This window comes from Saccopteryx leptura, chromosome 5, assembly GCF_036850995.1.
Source record: "Saccopteryx leptura isolate mSacLep1 chromosome 5, mSacLep1_pri_phased_curated, whole genome shotgun sequence".
NCBI lineage: Eukaryota > Metazoa > Chordata > Mammalia > Chiroptera > Emballonuridae > Saccopteryx > Saccopteryx leptura.
In genome coordinates, this window is record NC_089507.1 from 106,310,245 (window position 1) to 106,326,401 (window position 16,157).

General features: G+C 42.9%; 1 protein-coding gene across 2 annotated transcripts in view; it reads right to left on the minus strand.

Annotated features, from left to right (window-relative positions):
• Nucleotides 1–16,157, minus strand: part of RSU1 (Ras suppressor protein 1) — a 208,380-nt gene that overhangs the window by 174,171 nt on the left and 18,052 nt on the right. The window contains exon 3 of one of the 2 annotated variants that reach the window (XM_066385508.1): nt 8,387–8,437. The exons of the other annotated variant lie outside the window; for it this stretch is intronic. Coding sequence (XP_066241605.1) covers nt 8,387–8,437 — 51 coding nt within the window. The remainder of the gene's footprint in view (nt 1–8,386; nt 8,438–16,157) is intronic. 2 annotated transcript variants of the gene reach the window in all.

Here is a 16,157-nt window from a genome sequence, read left to right on the forward strand (position 1 = left end):
ACACACTAAAGCTGCTGCCCAGGCGAAGGCACCACCCTGCAGGAAGGCAGTGCATCAACAGACAGCTCTCACAGGGGCAGGCTCGGAGCAGCGGCGGTGCAAGGAGAGGCTCCGCACTCGGGGGCCTGGAAGGAAGCATCCCGTGACAGCCCCAAAATGGACAGAGCCTCCTCTAGGAAAAAGGCCTAAGAAGTTCTGAAACATTGGAAAGAGTGAGAAGAAAAATGAGAAAAGTAAAAAACATCACTTCATCAATGGGGGGGGGGGGGGCAGCTCAGTGTTATAAAAAGAGTGCTCTAGGCTCTTATACAAACATAATTATATTTTTTTGGACCTATACACTCTCAATTCTTGATTATTAACATTAAGAGGGAGACAGTAAAAAAGTCCAATTCTCACACACACCCACACCTTCTGCCAATAATCCCTGCTTTCTTCTACAGCTAAGAATTATTTCAGCAAAAGGCCATACTGGGTTGCTTCACTTCCTTCTTGCCTTATGTTCTGATGCTGAGAAAGGAAGTAATTACAAGAGAGAGGGAAGGAGGAAGGAAGGATAGCAGTGGAGGAAGATGCTCAGTGCTAGAAAAATCGACATAGTAGCTCTGTTAACTGTCTCCAATGATAATTATAACTTTGAACCTTAGGGATTCCCCCTGCTTTTGTACTTGAACAAGTAAAGACCCAGGGCCAGGGCTTCACCCACAGAGCTCCTCGGTTTGCCTCCGTGCCCACTGAGACTGCACACAGCACCACTGGCAGGGGCAGCAGGGGACGGCAGACAGAGCCTGGAAGCCATGACCGCCCCACCCCCACCGCACACGCACACACCCTCCAGCTCTCCTTCCTTCATCACTTTAAGCTTTTTGCTACACCAGATACGGAGGGGGGTGTCTACAGACACTAGTTCTCTTCTCCCCATCCTTTCTGTGGAGCCATGGTATATGTAGAGTGTGGTCCTCAGAGTCCATAAGCTGTGGGGTACCTTAACTTGACTCTCCTCAGCGCTGGTGCTGGAGGCTTCATGGAGAAAGGTGAGGATGCACCTCAGTTTTTTGAAGGAAGCGGAACATATGGAGAAAGGGCAGGCACTTCTAATCAGAGAAGAATCTGGTAATTAGAACAGATAATATGTAGGCAGGCAGGAAAAAAGGGCTAAAAAAGTAAAAAACTAGACAAAGAGGATTCATTGAAAATAGCTTTAAAAAAATAAAAAAAGCCTATGCGTTTCACTAGTGGTCAACCGTATCAATATCAATATGGGTGTATTGCCCTATTAAGTTAAGTGACAAAGAGAAAGAAAAACTGAAATGGGAAAGAGATTCTCAAGATTTCACTGGAGATATGCATTCTACTCAAGGTTATAAATTCTTATTTAAATTAAAAAAGTTTAATTTGATCAGATAAATTAAGTGAACTTTATGAACAATTTTTAAAAATTATCATGAGTGAACTTCACAGTGCATTAAATATTATCTTTTTAAAGTTTTGTACAAATTTCCAGGAAACAACTCCTTTAAGAACTAGCATCAGTGTATCCACACTGCAGACATAGAATGGGGCAAAAGTAGGTTTACAGTTGTTCATATAGAAAATAATACAATAATTAATAACACTACAAGAATAAATGTGTTTTGTGTATTCATAACTGCAAATCTACTTTTGCCCACCCTGTATACTAATGTTATCTTTCCTCTATTCTAGGGTTTCTGAATCTGACCTACGTGCACCCCGCTAGAGAATTCATGGATTTGAACAGGATCCACAAACTTGTTGAAACTGTAACCATATGTGCACATTCCTAGGGCTCATGGACACAACTCTCAGCCTATTCTTAAAAAGGTCGGTGAGTTATGAAACGTTAAGAGCAGCTCTAATAGAAGGCTGTATACAGGCAAGGAAAGCACCTCTCAGAATATCCTCTGCCACCCTCTTCCACCCTGCATACTTGTGTACATGTACACACGTTATCTAGGACAGACTATCAACAGATGATTTAGATATAAATTTTTGCTATTAAATCAATTTTGTTTGAGAGTTCTGTTGTAAATAATAAGAGAAACCCTTCTCCACATCAGCCCCCCCAAATGACCTAGTTATGATTTGGAAAGAGACAGGTTCAAACAGCACCCACATTGTTTTCTCCAAAGCCTACCAGCATTCTGCAATTCTCATAACTGAAATTTTCCACTTAGAAATATACTGTGGAAGGAGTAATATACCACACTTAGCTAGCTTTCTCTCAGCGCAAAGCTGGACTCCAGGAAAAGGGATTCTAGAAGAGGTCCATTGTGGCTGGTGGGGCTGGCAAGAAGAGGATCAAAAGACCACAGTCTCTGAGCAGAGGACACAATACCATGGAGAACCAGTGTCTCCAACTTCGCCCCTTGGCCTTGGACAATGCTGGTTCTGGACTGGAGGACCAACAGATTTTTTCCTGGGAAGATCTTGCATGCTTACTTACTAAAACCAAAAATAATACCAAAATGTCAACTGCAGGTAATATTTTATGATAACCGAACCGCTGGTGCCATCCAACAGCTATTGTGTAATTCACAGCCACTAGACTAAAAAATGCTAGGGATATATTTGTTCAAATCCAATCTTTCAAATGATGAACCAGTAACAAACTGATAAATGTACACTAATTAAAAAAATAAGCTATTGATCAAAGCCTCTGTATTATAAATACATTTACACTTTGTTAAAATGCAAACAGCAGGCTGTTTTGACATTGTCACAAGATAAATTCATGACACAGAGATGATTTATTTTGCATATTCCCCCTCATAGTTTAATTTCACACAAGCCATGCACAAGAACTTCTGCATAAGGCATGACAAATAATCTATGAAAAAGGAAATAACTAGAGACTTCGGAACAGGAAGCTATTAGAAGCTGGTGAAGGTCATTCTCAGGAATTGGGAGAGTTAAGTTTTCTCATTCATCAACAATCTGTTATGTCTGTATGAAAGTGTTTCCATTTATTATGCTTTAAAAAAACTGCTTAATTTTCTTCATTATAATTAGATCTGCATATTAGGAGAATGAATTTTTTATGTAGATTATGGTACTTAATTCATTTATAGTAACACTTCTGGTAGACACCCCATCAATATATACATCTCCATAAAATTTAAAACATGTTAACATCTATGTATTTAGCACAGTATCTTTAATAAAAAAATTATTGAAATCACACACATACACAAAAACATCTAGCATTTCTTGGTCACTATAATTTCAAATTTATACACCAGCTGAGTAACAGGAAATAATCTGCTTTAAAAAAAAAAAACAAGACATGTTTTGCCATAAAAGTAAAGTTTACTGCCTGCCTAGTCATTTCCGATATATAAAATGACAAGGTATGATCACATTAAAGCCTGATACTGCAGGCAAAACTGCTAATACCTCAAGGTTTTACATGACAGTTAAAAGTTCAAAGTATAAAACTAAAAAATTATATTCAGAGACTCACACTTATAAAAGGTTCACATAGAGGCTGCTCAATGTTTGCACGGAACAAAAAATACCTCTATATTTTTTGATAATGATAAGTGCTCAAGCCACAATGTGCACGAGTCCACAAAATGAAAAATATTGTTATTATATTTAAGGTTCTAGCAATACCTATATATGGGTTTTGCTTTTAAGAATAAAATTATTTTTAATATTAAAAGCTTCACATTAAAAAATTAATTCCCAGAAGATGTATTACTGATGCAGAATGTAATTAATTTCATAATGTACAATGTTCTTTCCTACACAATAGTATTTGGTAGAAAAATCAGTATAAATATGCACAAAATGCACATTTTCCTGAGTTTTACATGGTTATTTTTTAATTACAATCTGGTTATATACACACATATTTTAAATTTTCTGCCACAAGGAAAATATATCTCACATATACTCAATACAAAATACTACAAAAAGCAATACTATCCTCCCAATTTAAAGATATCATAAGAAAAGTTTCTAACTTGAGAAAGCAGCCATAATTAACACTAAAAATATATGTGAAAATAAATGTACAATTTTAGGAGCAAAACAAAAACAACAGCTCCTTATAGAACGGTCTACTTTAATTATGGTAAAATGCATTGTGTAAATAGAAAGAGCAACAGGCCCTGCTGAAGGGCGCAGAAGAGCTTGCAAAATATTCATTTGATACAATTTTAATTTTTAATCTTCAGTTACACACAAGACCTGAGGGGGAGAAAATACCCATCTCAACAGTGACCTCTGGTGGACACATGCTAAAATGACTGAATCCAAACAATATTTGTCTTTAAGATTGAAAAGGAGTGGGAAAACATTTACAAAACTAACACTTGCAAACACTGGAAGGAGCAGGGATCAGATTAAAGAGTTGAGACTGAAAAGACCTGGCTAACACTGGCATACAGAGAGGATAATGACAAAGATGGGGTGGAGGAGCAGGGCAGAGACAGAGACAGACAGACTTGGGAATAACTGCAATGTTCCCTTCTTTGGAAACACAACGCCAGCCCTTGGGTATTGTATCATCTTGGCCTGCTGGATTTGGCACAACTCATCACCTACCAATCCATTAAGTCACCGGTTATCCAAGTACCTATTTCACATTCACCATGCTTTGAGCATTGTTGTGGGGGTAGGATACAAAACAGCATCAAACAGGGCCCCTCACCTCAAGAAGCACATAAAATATAGTTACTTATATGAAGAAATTAGTAATAATGTGGGACCTTAAGTACATATATAAAACTAACTTCAAGAGAAAGACTAACAAGCCTAAAAGCTATGAACCCTGGAGTGTGTAAAAGGCGGCCCAGGAGGTCGCTGGGCAGAAGCAGCATCTGCGACTCGTCGCGGCACCAGGCGCCGACCACAGGTCCTCAGGCGTGCGTGGCGAGCGACGTCCCAGCACACTGTTCCTCAAGTCTGACAGGGGCCCAGCAACTATTCAATACAAAGATGATGTCATACCGATTTCCAGAACATACGGTAATGTTTCTTTAGCGTTTTTCACAGTCCAGCACGTCTGAAATGAGCCTTGAGTTAAAACAGAAGTTTCTGGTGGCCACATCTACTCAAGTCCCTAAATTGGGTACACCTGAAGAAATCGTCCAGTTCCTATGCCAGCCATCTCACCTCAGGCCAGCCTTCCACCGCCATCGACTGCTGCCTTCCATCAGCTGCTCTATGTAGAGAACTACTAGGAAACTCAGCAAGAATAGGACAAGGTCCCACTGTCAATAAGACTGGAGAGGGAGAAGAAACGGCAACAGCAGGACAAGGACGTAAACACTGCTATGAAGAGTCCATGAACAATAGGGGTTTGAGGAAGAAAGACTTCCAGTTGGCCAGGACAGGTGGGGAGGCTGGAGGGAGATGGGGCAAGGCCACTGCAGAGTAGAAGGAAGGAGCAAGGTGGCCTGGAGCAGAGCGGGCCAGGCATGGGGAGGAAAGGCTGCCTGCAGGATGTGGGGCAGAGCAGAAATGGTTTATTTTTATTTTTTTGTGACAGAGATGGGGGGGCAGACAGGAAGGGAGAAAGATGAGAAGCATTAATTCTTCGTTGCAGCACCTTAGTTGTTCATTGATTGCTTTCTCATATGTGCCTTGACCAGGGAGCTACAGCAGATCGAGTGACCCCTTGCTCGAGCCAGGGACCTTGGGTTCAATCTGGTGACCTCGGGGTTTCGAAACTGGGTCCTCCACATCCCAGACCAATGCTCTATCCACTGCGCCACCGCCTGGTCCAAAAATGGCTTAAAAAGGTAGGCAAACAGCACCTTCTACTGGGTATGTGCAGTATTGCAGGGAACGTGGTGTTTCCAAAGGGACAGCCTGCCCAAGGCACCTCATCTTTACTCTGAAACCATTTGCACTGCGCCAGAAAGAACCCCTACTGGGCTCCCAGATTATACATGCCTAGTCACAGCAGAAGGAAAAGGTTCATTACTAACTCAGCCTCCCACTCCTAAACACGTTCTGGATACACACATCTCTAGGAAAGTGGTTGCAGACAAGGCAATTTCCCACTGACTTCCCAGTTTCAAAAACTCACCAATACTGCCCCAATCCCTCAGGTCTACATTTCAGTAGTTTCACTGTAATAATGACAAACCTCTAACGGGAATCACCTTGACAATTTTGAAATATTTTTTATGAACTGTCATTTAGAACTTATACTCACAAAATTTTAGGGGATTTAAGAATCATCAGATGCCCACTCTCACCTTCCTTGTGGCCTCACTTTGTGCTGCACTAAGTGGACCTATCAATGTCAAAACCACCAGCAGGGAAAGAAAGTTACTAAGTGTCACAGTGATCAAGTGGCCCACAGATACTGACTAACATGGAGTCAATTGGTGTCCCCAAATCAAAACCCCAGTTTGAGTAAGCCTGTCCATAAGCCCACAGTGGAAATGTCAGAGAAGAGTGTAATCGGCATACTAAGAGAAAAACACAAATACTTTTTCAAATAAAAGCAGTGCTAAGGGGGCTTAGCTTTTGAGTCGCAGTGGTTTTAAAGTAGTGTTGACAGCCAGTCCCTTTTAAAAACCACAGAAAGTGAAAGACACTGATTACAAAAATAAGTGGCAGGAGGGTGTACTCAGCCACTTACACATAATGCATATTTATACTGCCTTCAAACAGACATATTTACTATAAACACTTGAAAAACCATTGCAAAGTCATTCATTTAAATGCCAGAAAAATAGTAAAAGATGCTAATTTGACCTTAGTGGAACAGACCAGGAGTCACTGACACTGCTCACAGTGGCATGAAACAGAACTTACCCAGACGATTAATTAGAGTTTACTGGGTTAGAGTCTCAAGTTGGGAAGAGAGAAAAATAAAATGGGGAAGGAAAAAATACGAAGTTTGATCCATTCAGTCAGTCTCTTTAGAGACACAATTCAATTCCATATTTACACATCTCCAAGGTAATCTGTAATCGTATGACTGAAGGTAGAAGCTGACCCTTTGATACCTGAGATTTCTATCTTTGTGAACATGTAAAAAGAAATAAACTACAACTATCTGAAAGATAGTTTAAAGAACAGGTCAATTAATGATATAATAGGAATAAAGCAGGTTTTGCCTTCTAGATTAAATGCAAAGTTTCTCCCTCTAATGATGATACAGATCTAACATGTAAGTTTGGGAACTAAGAACCCTTTTTATAACTATGGGGTATAGAGCTTCAGGAATCTGTGGTCACAAAATCTTGGGGAATTTAGAAATCATGATGCCCAACCTTCAAAACAAATAGCAAATCCCCTCAGACTGGGATAGGTTCTCAGTGGAGAGCAGGACCATTTGCAACAAAAACAATAAAAACAGCAGCATGTTACCTGTTACAAAAATGATCACATGGGACTTGCAGCCCTCACTTTCAGCTTCTGTGGTCCCCACTACTCAAAAGTGACAATTGTGCCACTCTGCTTTTGCCTTATAAACATGAGTTTTTTGCTTAAAATGAACGATTCTGCCTATCTCCTGCACACGAGGGGCCCTGCCACTCTTAATTCTTAATAATCAACAGCTCTGTGACATTGCTTCAAGCTGTACATAATGCACATAAATTCGCCATACAAATCCCTCAAGATGACATTCTGCTCAATTTCACCGGACTCGGAAAGCTCCCAAACAAATTTCTGCCACACGATTGGAAAATCATTCAAGTCTGCAGGAAATATGGCAAGCGCAAAGAAGTGACAGTCAATTAGGAATGAGAAAGAAGAATGCATCCCAGTCATTAAAATCTTTAAAGCCACAACTGTAATAATAAAATGGCCAAAATGGCCCATATCATTCACGATGATATTCTTATAAACACAGGTATTAAATCTACTACATGTTAACTATATCAAGACACTAGCAATGCCCAATAGAAACCAGAATAAAAAATTTTTTAAATACACACTCAAATTTATATAATGTATGCAACTTTGAGGGGCTTTTTTTCCCTGCTACACAGGAAAGGGAAGTATATCAACAGGTAAATTTTTCCCTTTGACGAGGAAGTGTAGATGAAAAGCCAAGAACTCTTTTTGTAACTATTTTTTTTTTTTTTCATAAAATACTGATGACTGGCCCTACGGTTCAAGTTACTGCAGCATTTATCATCCCTGAACAGGACTGTTTCCAAAGAATGCCATTTTCCTTCTTCAGTTTACACACACAGCAGGAAAGGATCCTCAAAACTGAGCCAAGTACAGAATACAGGACGACAAGATGCTCATGTTAGCTTGGTGTCACACACTACATTTTAGGTTTCCCCAAATAAACAGTTGTCATTGTGTCCTTAAAGGAAACAAGAGTCAGCAGTATCACCGCATTGCCCACAAGTCAAAAACTGAGAAGCAAATGATAAAATCAACTCACTTGTTAGCTTGTTGTGGCTAAGGACAAGTTGTGTGATGTGGGATAAGGAAACTGTAAAAGAAAAAAAAAAAATCAGTTAGATAATGTACCCAAATTATAGCTACAAGGTAAAGTGCTAATTTATTTTCACAGGTTGAAAATGTTACCACTCCCAAAAATAGATTCAAGGATCCATATAACACTGTCTGTTAAATATTAAACCAAATTAAGAAAAGTAATGCAATTAGCAGTGCAATCAGCACAGCAAGTTAGAGCTAATGAGATTAATGTCGCAGGATCAGACATTACAAGGGCCGTTTAGCTTTGCTGGGAGACCTGGTTTCTGCTGGCCCAGCCCCAGTGATCCATCTCGATAAACTGTCCTTTCAGAGCCCCGGCCAAGAGTGTGGAGAGGCACAAAGCCCTCACTTGAGCTAACACACCGTCACATCAAGACAAAAGATCATGTAACAGAAGACTGCCAGCACCTTATTTCAATGGCCACTGTTAACCCAGAAATTCTTCTATGTATTATCAGATGATCAGAATTTTAAAAAATTTCCTCTAAAAATAAGTTGGGCTGATGTTTTAATGCACCTACAGACTGCACCAGTTTTCAACCATTATCATGGAGGTTTAATCTGCTGAACAAGGTTAGATTTGTTTAACCAAATGGTTTTTCCAAATATAAACATATACAAACCCGCCAAAATAAAAAGGACCGACAAAGAAGGTACATACCTTCCTATGTTTTCTTTTGGGTTCTAAAACTTCACTGAATGGTCAGCATGACACACACACACACACACACACTAACTACATCAACGCAGCCAAAAAAATGCAGTCATTTTTTCCTTTAGGAAATAAGAAGGCAAAAATTCTTCTCAAAAAGGATCACAGATGGCCCTAGCCAGTTTTCCCAGTTGACAGTGTCAGCCCAGCACGGGACAGATGTCCCAGGTCCAATCCCCAGTCAGGGCACACGTGAGAAGCAACCAACTGCTTCTCTTCTCCGCTCTCTCCCCCTTCTCTCTCTCTTCCCCTCTTGCAGCCTGTGGCTCAGGTGGTTCAAGCGTCGGCCCCAGGCGAGGGTTGCTGGGTGGATCCCAGTCTGGGCGCATAAAAGAGTCTATCTCCCCTACTCTCACTTAAAAAAAGAAATCACAGTGTTGGACCCCAGGCTAGAAGAAACTGAGTCACTCTGACCACAACTATTGTTTTGTGGGGGTTTTTGACCACCAGAAAGCAATATAAAACTTGAAAATACAGTAGTACACAGACCTATTTTTCTGCCATGAACGACTCAGTTAAAGCTGCTGGCCATATACCCCACAGACATTGGGACATTCTTACAGAGACACTCTCCTACAATACCATGACACAGCCATTTTAATACCTTGGCAATTGTGAAGCTGCCAGGCATTATTTGTATTACACCATTCATGTGGATTTGTCATTTGTTTCTTGCTTAGGTTTATGTAAAGCACCTTTTATAGGAATGTGGAAGAAATGCTGTATTCTCATTACATCACATCAGGTGGCACACAATTTCCGCTTGTCCTTATCACTGATGACCTTACCTTGATCACTTATGTCTGCCAGGCCTCTTCTTCACTGTCACCTTATTCTTTTTCACTTTGTAATTAGCACTGGGGGGAGGCTTTAAATCTATATAAATATTCTGTCCCACATGTATTTCCTGGTCCCCACCTGGGGCAATTTTGACTCTCATGGGACATTTGGCAATGTCTAGAAACATTTTTGATTCTGACCACTCTGGCTGCTAGGAAATACAAACTTTCCTGTGTACCTTGTATGACATTTCTATTGGATAGGATCCTACAGTGCAACCCCACAACAGATGCATCCAGTCTAAGATGTCCAAAGAGTTGCTGTTGAGAATTGCGATTATTTACCTTCGTATGGCTTTGTAGTTTCCTACCTTAGTCAGTGGGTTATAATCCATCATAAATATGTATGTTGATGTTCAAACTGTCCTAGATGACCAGCAGGAGGCAGTCTAACCTGGCTGCTAAGCCCCTGTGTCATGTTCTCTCATTCTGAGCCCTTCGTTGTTTTCTGACATAAAATATTTAGCCCATCTTGTCCTTTTTCTGCCACAACCCCGAAATATGCCTCTTCTGCAATGAACTCTGGTCCCTTTTTGTGGAAAATGTATTATAAGCCCAAACCTGGATACTAGATGTGCTTATTGTCATCTAGAGGCTCAGTATTCTCAGCCCCTCTCAGCAGACTAAACTGAAAACACATGAACATACATACACATACACACACACACACACACACCTAACTCCAATACAGCATGACACAGTTCATTCAAGTTTTCTTCCTTTCCACATTTGTAATTCTCTTCTCATAGCAAGAACTCTGGTTTCCATTACTTTTAACCTACTTATTTCATCAATACTTCTCTATATAACTGCATTGAGTTATCTTACAGCTCTATGCTTGCCTGCAGAAAAACCCAGAAGTCTGGTACTGATTCTTGGTCAAGATCAGGATGAGTGGGTCAGCTAGAGATACGCAATGTTTTGTATAAAGTTGCAAGTTCCCCAGGGCTAGACTGTTTACCTGTTCAGGAGCATGTATCTGTTTAGGGGCTTACATCTGGCTACAAGGACATGGGCAGTCGGGCATAAAAGACACTGCTGGACATTTTTGGGTGGGCCTTCCTGAAACTCCGATTCTTCCACATTGCTTGATAGTTCATATCTGAGGACAAAATACATTCTAAGAAGCAAGAAACCACCCTAGGGAATCACCAGTCAGCCTCTTGAGCCCACGAGGCTCACCTGTGTTTTCTTACTTCTGCTAAACAATATGTGAGTAGGTTCTGCAGACCCTTCCAAGTGCTTTCCACTCTCCAGTGTAGCAATGCAGAATAACCGATCTCCCCTCCACTCCTCGCCCACCCCCTCACCCTGCCTGACCTAGTGCCTCCCAAGCACACTGACCACCCCGCCCACCTCCTCACCCAACTCAGGTTCCCCACACTGCTCTAGAGGCTAGCAGCCCCCCTCCCTGAACACCTCTCTTTTCCTGCCCCACTTACTGGCTTTGGGACTAAACAACTACAGAAGGGGAAGAGCAAGGCAAAGCAGAAGAACAAGAGCATCTTGGTGGTTTTTAAGGGTCACAGTGGTGGCATCTCATGTAGCATTTAAGATTTTAGAGACTGCAGAACATCTCATACATTTTCACTTACAAAAGTTAAGATTTTCTTGTCCACCAAATAAAGCATTTCTTTATCTGTGTTATATATGTAAGGTGGTCAGCAATGGGGGAAGGTCACATGAAGAACCCAGACCTGGGAACTTGGCTGGAGCCGCCCACATTCATGTGTGCCAAAAGAAACTTCCCAGGAGTCCTTGGGAAAAAGAGCGACCGTCCGTCAGCCAGTGAGATTTCACCACGTCCTACCAACTCGACCACCCTAGACAAGACCCTTTAAATATTCCCCACCCGGGTCACACCCTACGACTTCTCTGGCCTCTGTCCCCGGGACCAGGAAACCTCGTCGGGCGGGATGCGCTGTACTCAATAAAGCTTTTATTATTCCACACTTCATGACTATGCCCTTCCTTCTTCCTCGGCGGGGAAAAATACCTGACATTTGGTGCTGAAACCCAGGAGGAGTCAGAAGTCTGCAAGGACCGCTCCTCTCTCCTTCCCCTCCGAGAAAGAACCAGAACCTCCGACCTTCTACCCACTTCGGCGCTCAGTGAGGTAAGTCCCCTGCCTCTAGCCTCCTCCCAGTTCTTTCCGCCGCCTCCTCCCAGTTCTTTCCGCCGAGACTCCCTGTCCGAAACTGCAGCTGCGTCAGGGACCTCTTTCCGTTCCGAGTGCGTGTGTGCCCGTGGAGACATCCTGAGCACATCCATTTTACTTATCCGTCCGGGGGCCAGAACTTGAGTTGTGGAATGCCAATTCTCACCTCTGACCACTCCGAGGACTGAGGGTGGCTGTGGGGGCACAGGAATCTAAGCCTAATCCAAAAACACTCCTGGAGTGCCTTATCCAAAATCTCTCCCTCCCTAAAGAAGAAGAAACTGTTCTTCTCCACTGTGGCCAGGCCACAGAACCCACTGGATAATCGAACCAGGTAGCCTCCTGAAGGGACTTTCAGTTTTAACACCCTCACCAATTTAACTATTGCCAAAAGGACTGGGAAATGGTTGGAGATCTCTTACATTCAGGGCTTCTAGTTATTCACGCTCCCGTCCTAATCTCTGTGCCGCCTGCTAACAGCACAGGCCCTTTGGGCCAGAGAAACCTCACCTAAACCCTCCGCTCCTAATCTTTCCTCCTTCACACTACCCTCAACTCTCTCCCCCTCCAGCCTGACCCCCAGGGGTGCCCCTCTCTCGGGACCCCTCTCTGGTCCCTCTATGTACCTCTTTCACTCGGGTCTCTTCCCTCCAAGAACCTCCTCCCCTCCCTTCGCAGAAACCTGTTTCTCATTCACCTGCAAATACCAGTCTCTCTTGCTCCTCCCCTGCTGGCCAGGGGCCCCTCCTTTCTCCAGTGTTCTTAAGCCCCTTCTCCGTCAGGCCATTCTCAGCCTGCCATTGGCTCTTACACCGGTTTGCAGGACACACAACTCTAATCTTCTTACAGGAAGGCCTGGCCCTGTCCTGCCTCTGGCTCCAGCGTTTCTGGCAGGATCTGGGTGCCAGATTCCCCAGGAGCCCCCCTCCTTTTATTCTCAACCCCAAGCCCCTATCCAGGACCTGTGAACACAGAATTTAAAGTTTTTAATGGTCTCAACTGGTAGAAAAAGGCCGAGGCTGCTCACCAGGCCCTCATGCAGCAGAAGGTAACACTCCAAACCCAGACTCTTGTGGCAGCCCTGAGGCCAGCAGAGCAACAGGAGCAAGGCACAGGAAGTGCCCGATCCAAGTCTGGGCAGCAAAGAAAACCCCACCAGCAGTTCGCTTTAAGTGTGGCAATTAAGGTCCCTGGTCCCGGCAGGGCCCTTGCCTGCGGCTGTGCCCTGAGCCCTGCCCTGACTGCAAGCAGCCCAGTCACTGGTGGAACAATTACCCCTTTGGGCAACAGGCTTTTCCTCAGTGCCTCTACGTGAAGAACAAGCCAGCCAGGCGGGCCCACCACTCGAAGTCCTAGACATCATGGATGGCTGACACAGCCTGGACTCAAAGACCCCCATCATCCTCACGAAACCCCAAGGTAATGCTGCAGGAATGGGTAACTCCATCTCATTTCTTGTAGACATGGGGGCTGCCTTCTCTGTTTTGCCATCACACTCTGGACCTCTAGTTCTCTCACAGGTCTCGGTTATGGGAGTGGATGGGACCCCTTCCTTTCCGCTTCGTACGCCACTCCTGGCATATAGTTTTGCCTCAAGTTTGCTGCCCCTACCCATCTCCGGCTCACCAAAAGGCTGGAACCTGCAGATACCCCTATAACTCCTCTTTTTAAAAAAAAAAAAAAAAATCCTTCCAGTACCACATCCACAAAGTTTCTCAACTCACGGCCAAACAAATGTTCCTCCTGACACCCCTCAGAGCCACCACCTGCTGATCTCCCCCTCCCCGCGACACCCCTAATCAGCAGGAAGTAGCCAGGCGAATAAGCAGCGCCCCTAATTAACACAGAAGATCAGAATGTAAGGTGGTGGGCAATGGGGGAAGGTCACGTGAGGAACCCAGACCCGGGAACTTGGCTGGAACCGCCCACATTCATGTGTGCCAAAAGAAACTTCCCAGGAGTCTTTGGGAAAAGAGCGACCGTCCGTCAGCCAGTGAGATTTCACCATGTCATATCAACTCGACCACCCTAGACGAGACCCTTTAAATACCCTCCACACGGGTCACCTTATGCGTCTTCCCTGGCCTCTGTCCCTGGGACCAGGGAACCTCGTGGGGCAGAATGCGCTGTACTCAATAAAGCCTTTTTTTATTCCACACTTTGTGGCTATGCCCTTCCTTCTTCCTCGGCGGGGAAAAATACCTTACAATATAGTCTGATTTTTTTTAAAACTCTCAAAAGTTTCCCTCCTACTAAACAAGATGAAATGGACTCATAAATCTACCAATAGAGACTATGATCAGCTTTATGAGAGAACAAACCAGAAATAGCAAAGGTTATACAACACAGGAGTTTCCCTCTCATTTACACACAGGCAACCCAGAGGTTCCTGGTTCCTTGTTGCTCAACCATCCCCAATGCATGGATCCTATCTCGCGGGCCACGGCGGCTGCCTGGGCTTAGCCATCATGTCTGTATTCCTTTCAGGGAAACAGAAAGGGGGGAGGGGCTTTCTCCTTTAGGAAACTTCCAAGAAGTTGCACTGGCACTTCCAATCATGAGCAATTAGTCAAAATTTTGTAATACATGGGAAGCAGGGAAATGCAGGCTGTATTTCAGGTGACCATGTGACAGCTAATATTAGGGGTTTTATTACCAAAAAAGGGCAAACTGAAACTAGCAGACAGCTAGCAACCTCTCACACTAACAGACTTTGTAGTCCATTTAAGTGTCACAGAAATCAGTTGAGATTACTCAAAAAGAAAACTGATAACCCTACCTCCTCCTGCTTTTATTTTCCCTAAAATATCATGGCTAACCAAAAAGAAGGATATTCTGCTCTTCTCCCAGCTAACATTCGCCATGAAAGATTTAATCAGGGAAAGCTGTTTTTTTCCAACCATTTCATTGTGTTATTTCAACAAGCATTTACCAAGAAAATGGTAGAATGTGTAAGTTTCTTTTTTAATAGAGAACAGAAATCTAGTTTTTGCTACAGCGATCACATCACTAGAAAGTATTTTTTTCTTACAGGGCTACATGTTAAAGTAGGTAAAGAGGAGAAAAATTAGAGCAAAAGAGAAAAGGTTCATAGAAGATCTTAGAGGAAATATTTAGGACAGCTAAGAACTCTGGGCTGGGTCCGAGCAGTAAGGTTGGACAGAGTCAAAATAACAGACTCAATGGCAAAGCCTGGTACAGGAAAGACCAAGTAGCCAAAGGTGTATTCATATAAGCAGCCACTCCCTCCCACTTGGCAACGGTGACTTCACTGTGAGTCTCTTATGGAAAATGCACTGTTAAAAAAAGAAGAAAGCATCATTTTCTCAATCCACTGAGATTTTGCTTCCTGACAACGTCATCAGTTTGGTTCAAATAAACTTATAAAAGTTCTTAAAAAAAAAAAGTGTGAGGGGGGCAGTAAAGGTCTACAAAGATAGTATAGATTATTTAAAAGTACAAAAGCGGCTCTGGTCAAACATGTTTGGGAAATGGAAACAGGCTGTACCCACTGACCTGCCTTCCTAAGCTGATCCACACACTGGGAGACCTTCCACTGTGTGAACACAATCTAATGGTCCCTCTAGGTGTACACTAGCAAGAATGAGCTCCGCCAGAACAGTGAGAACTGTTATGAAAATTCCTAGAGCAAAATTAGACTATGCTTTACCCAGTCATGTTTCAAGTATATTTCAAAGCTCAACTAAATAACTAAGAAATGTGGTTGAAAGCAGAATATATTTCAAAAGTCAACTGACTAACTAAAAAGTATGGTGACAGACAGTTAAGTGTAACAGTACCTTGCCATCATTCTGTCTCTAGCCTTTAGAAATGGGATTAGGGTGAGCACTGAATCAGCCCAAAATGACAGTGGGAAACAAAATCATTGGGAAGGATGCATCTGTAAGGAAAGGAGTGGAGGGATGAGGCTGCTGGCACCGTATACGTGATTTATGATCATTTGTTGTCTAGCCAAAAAGAGCATCAGCAGGAAGATGTTCAG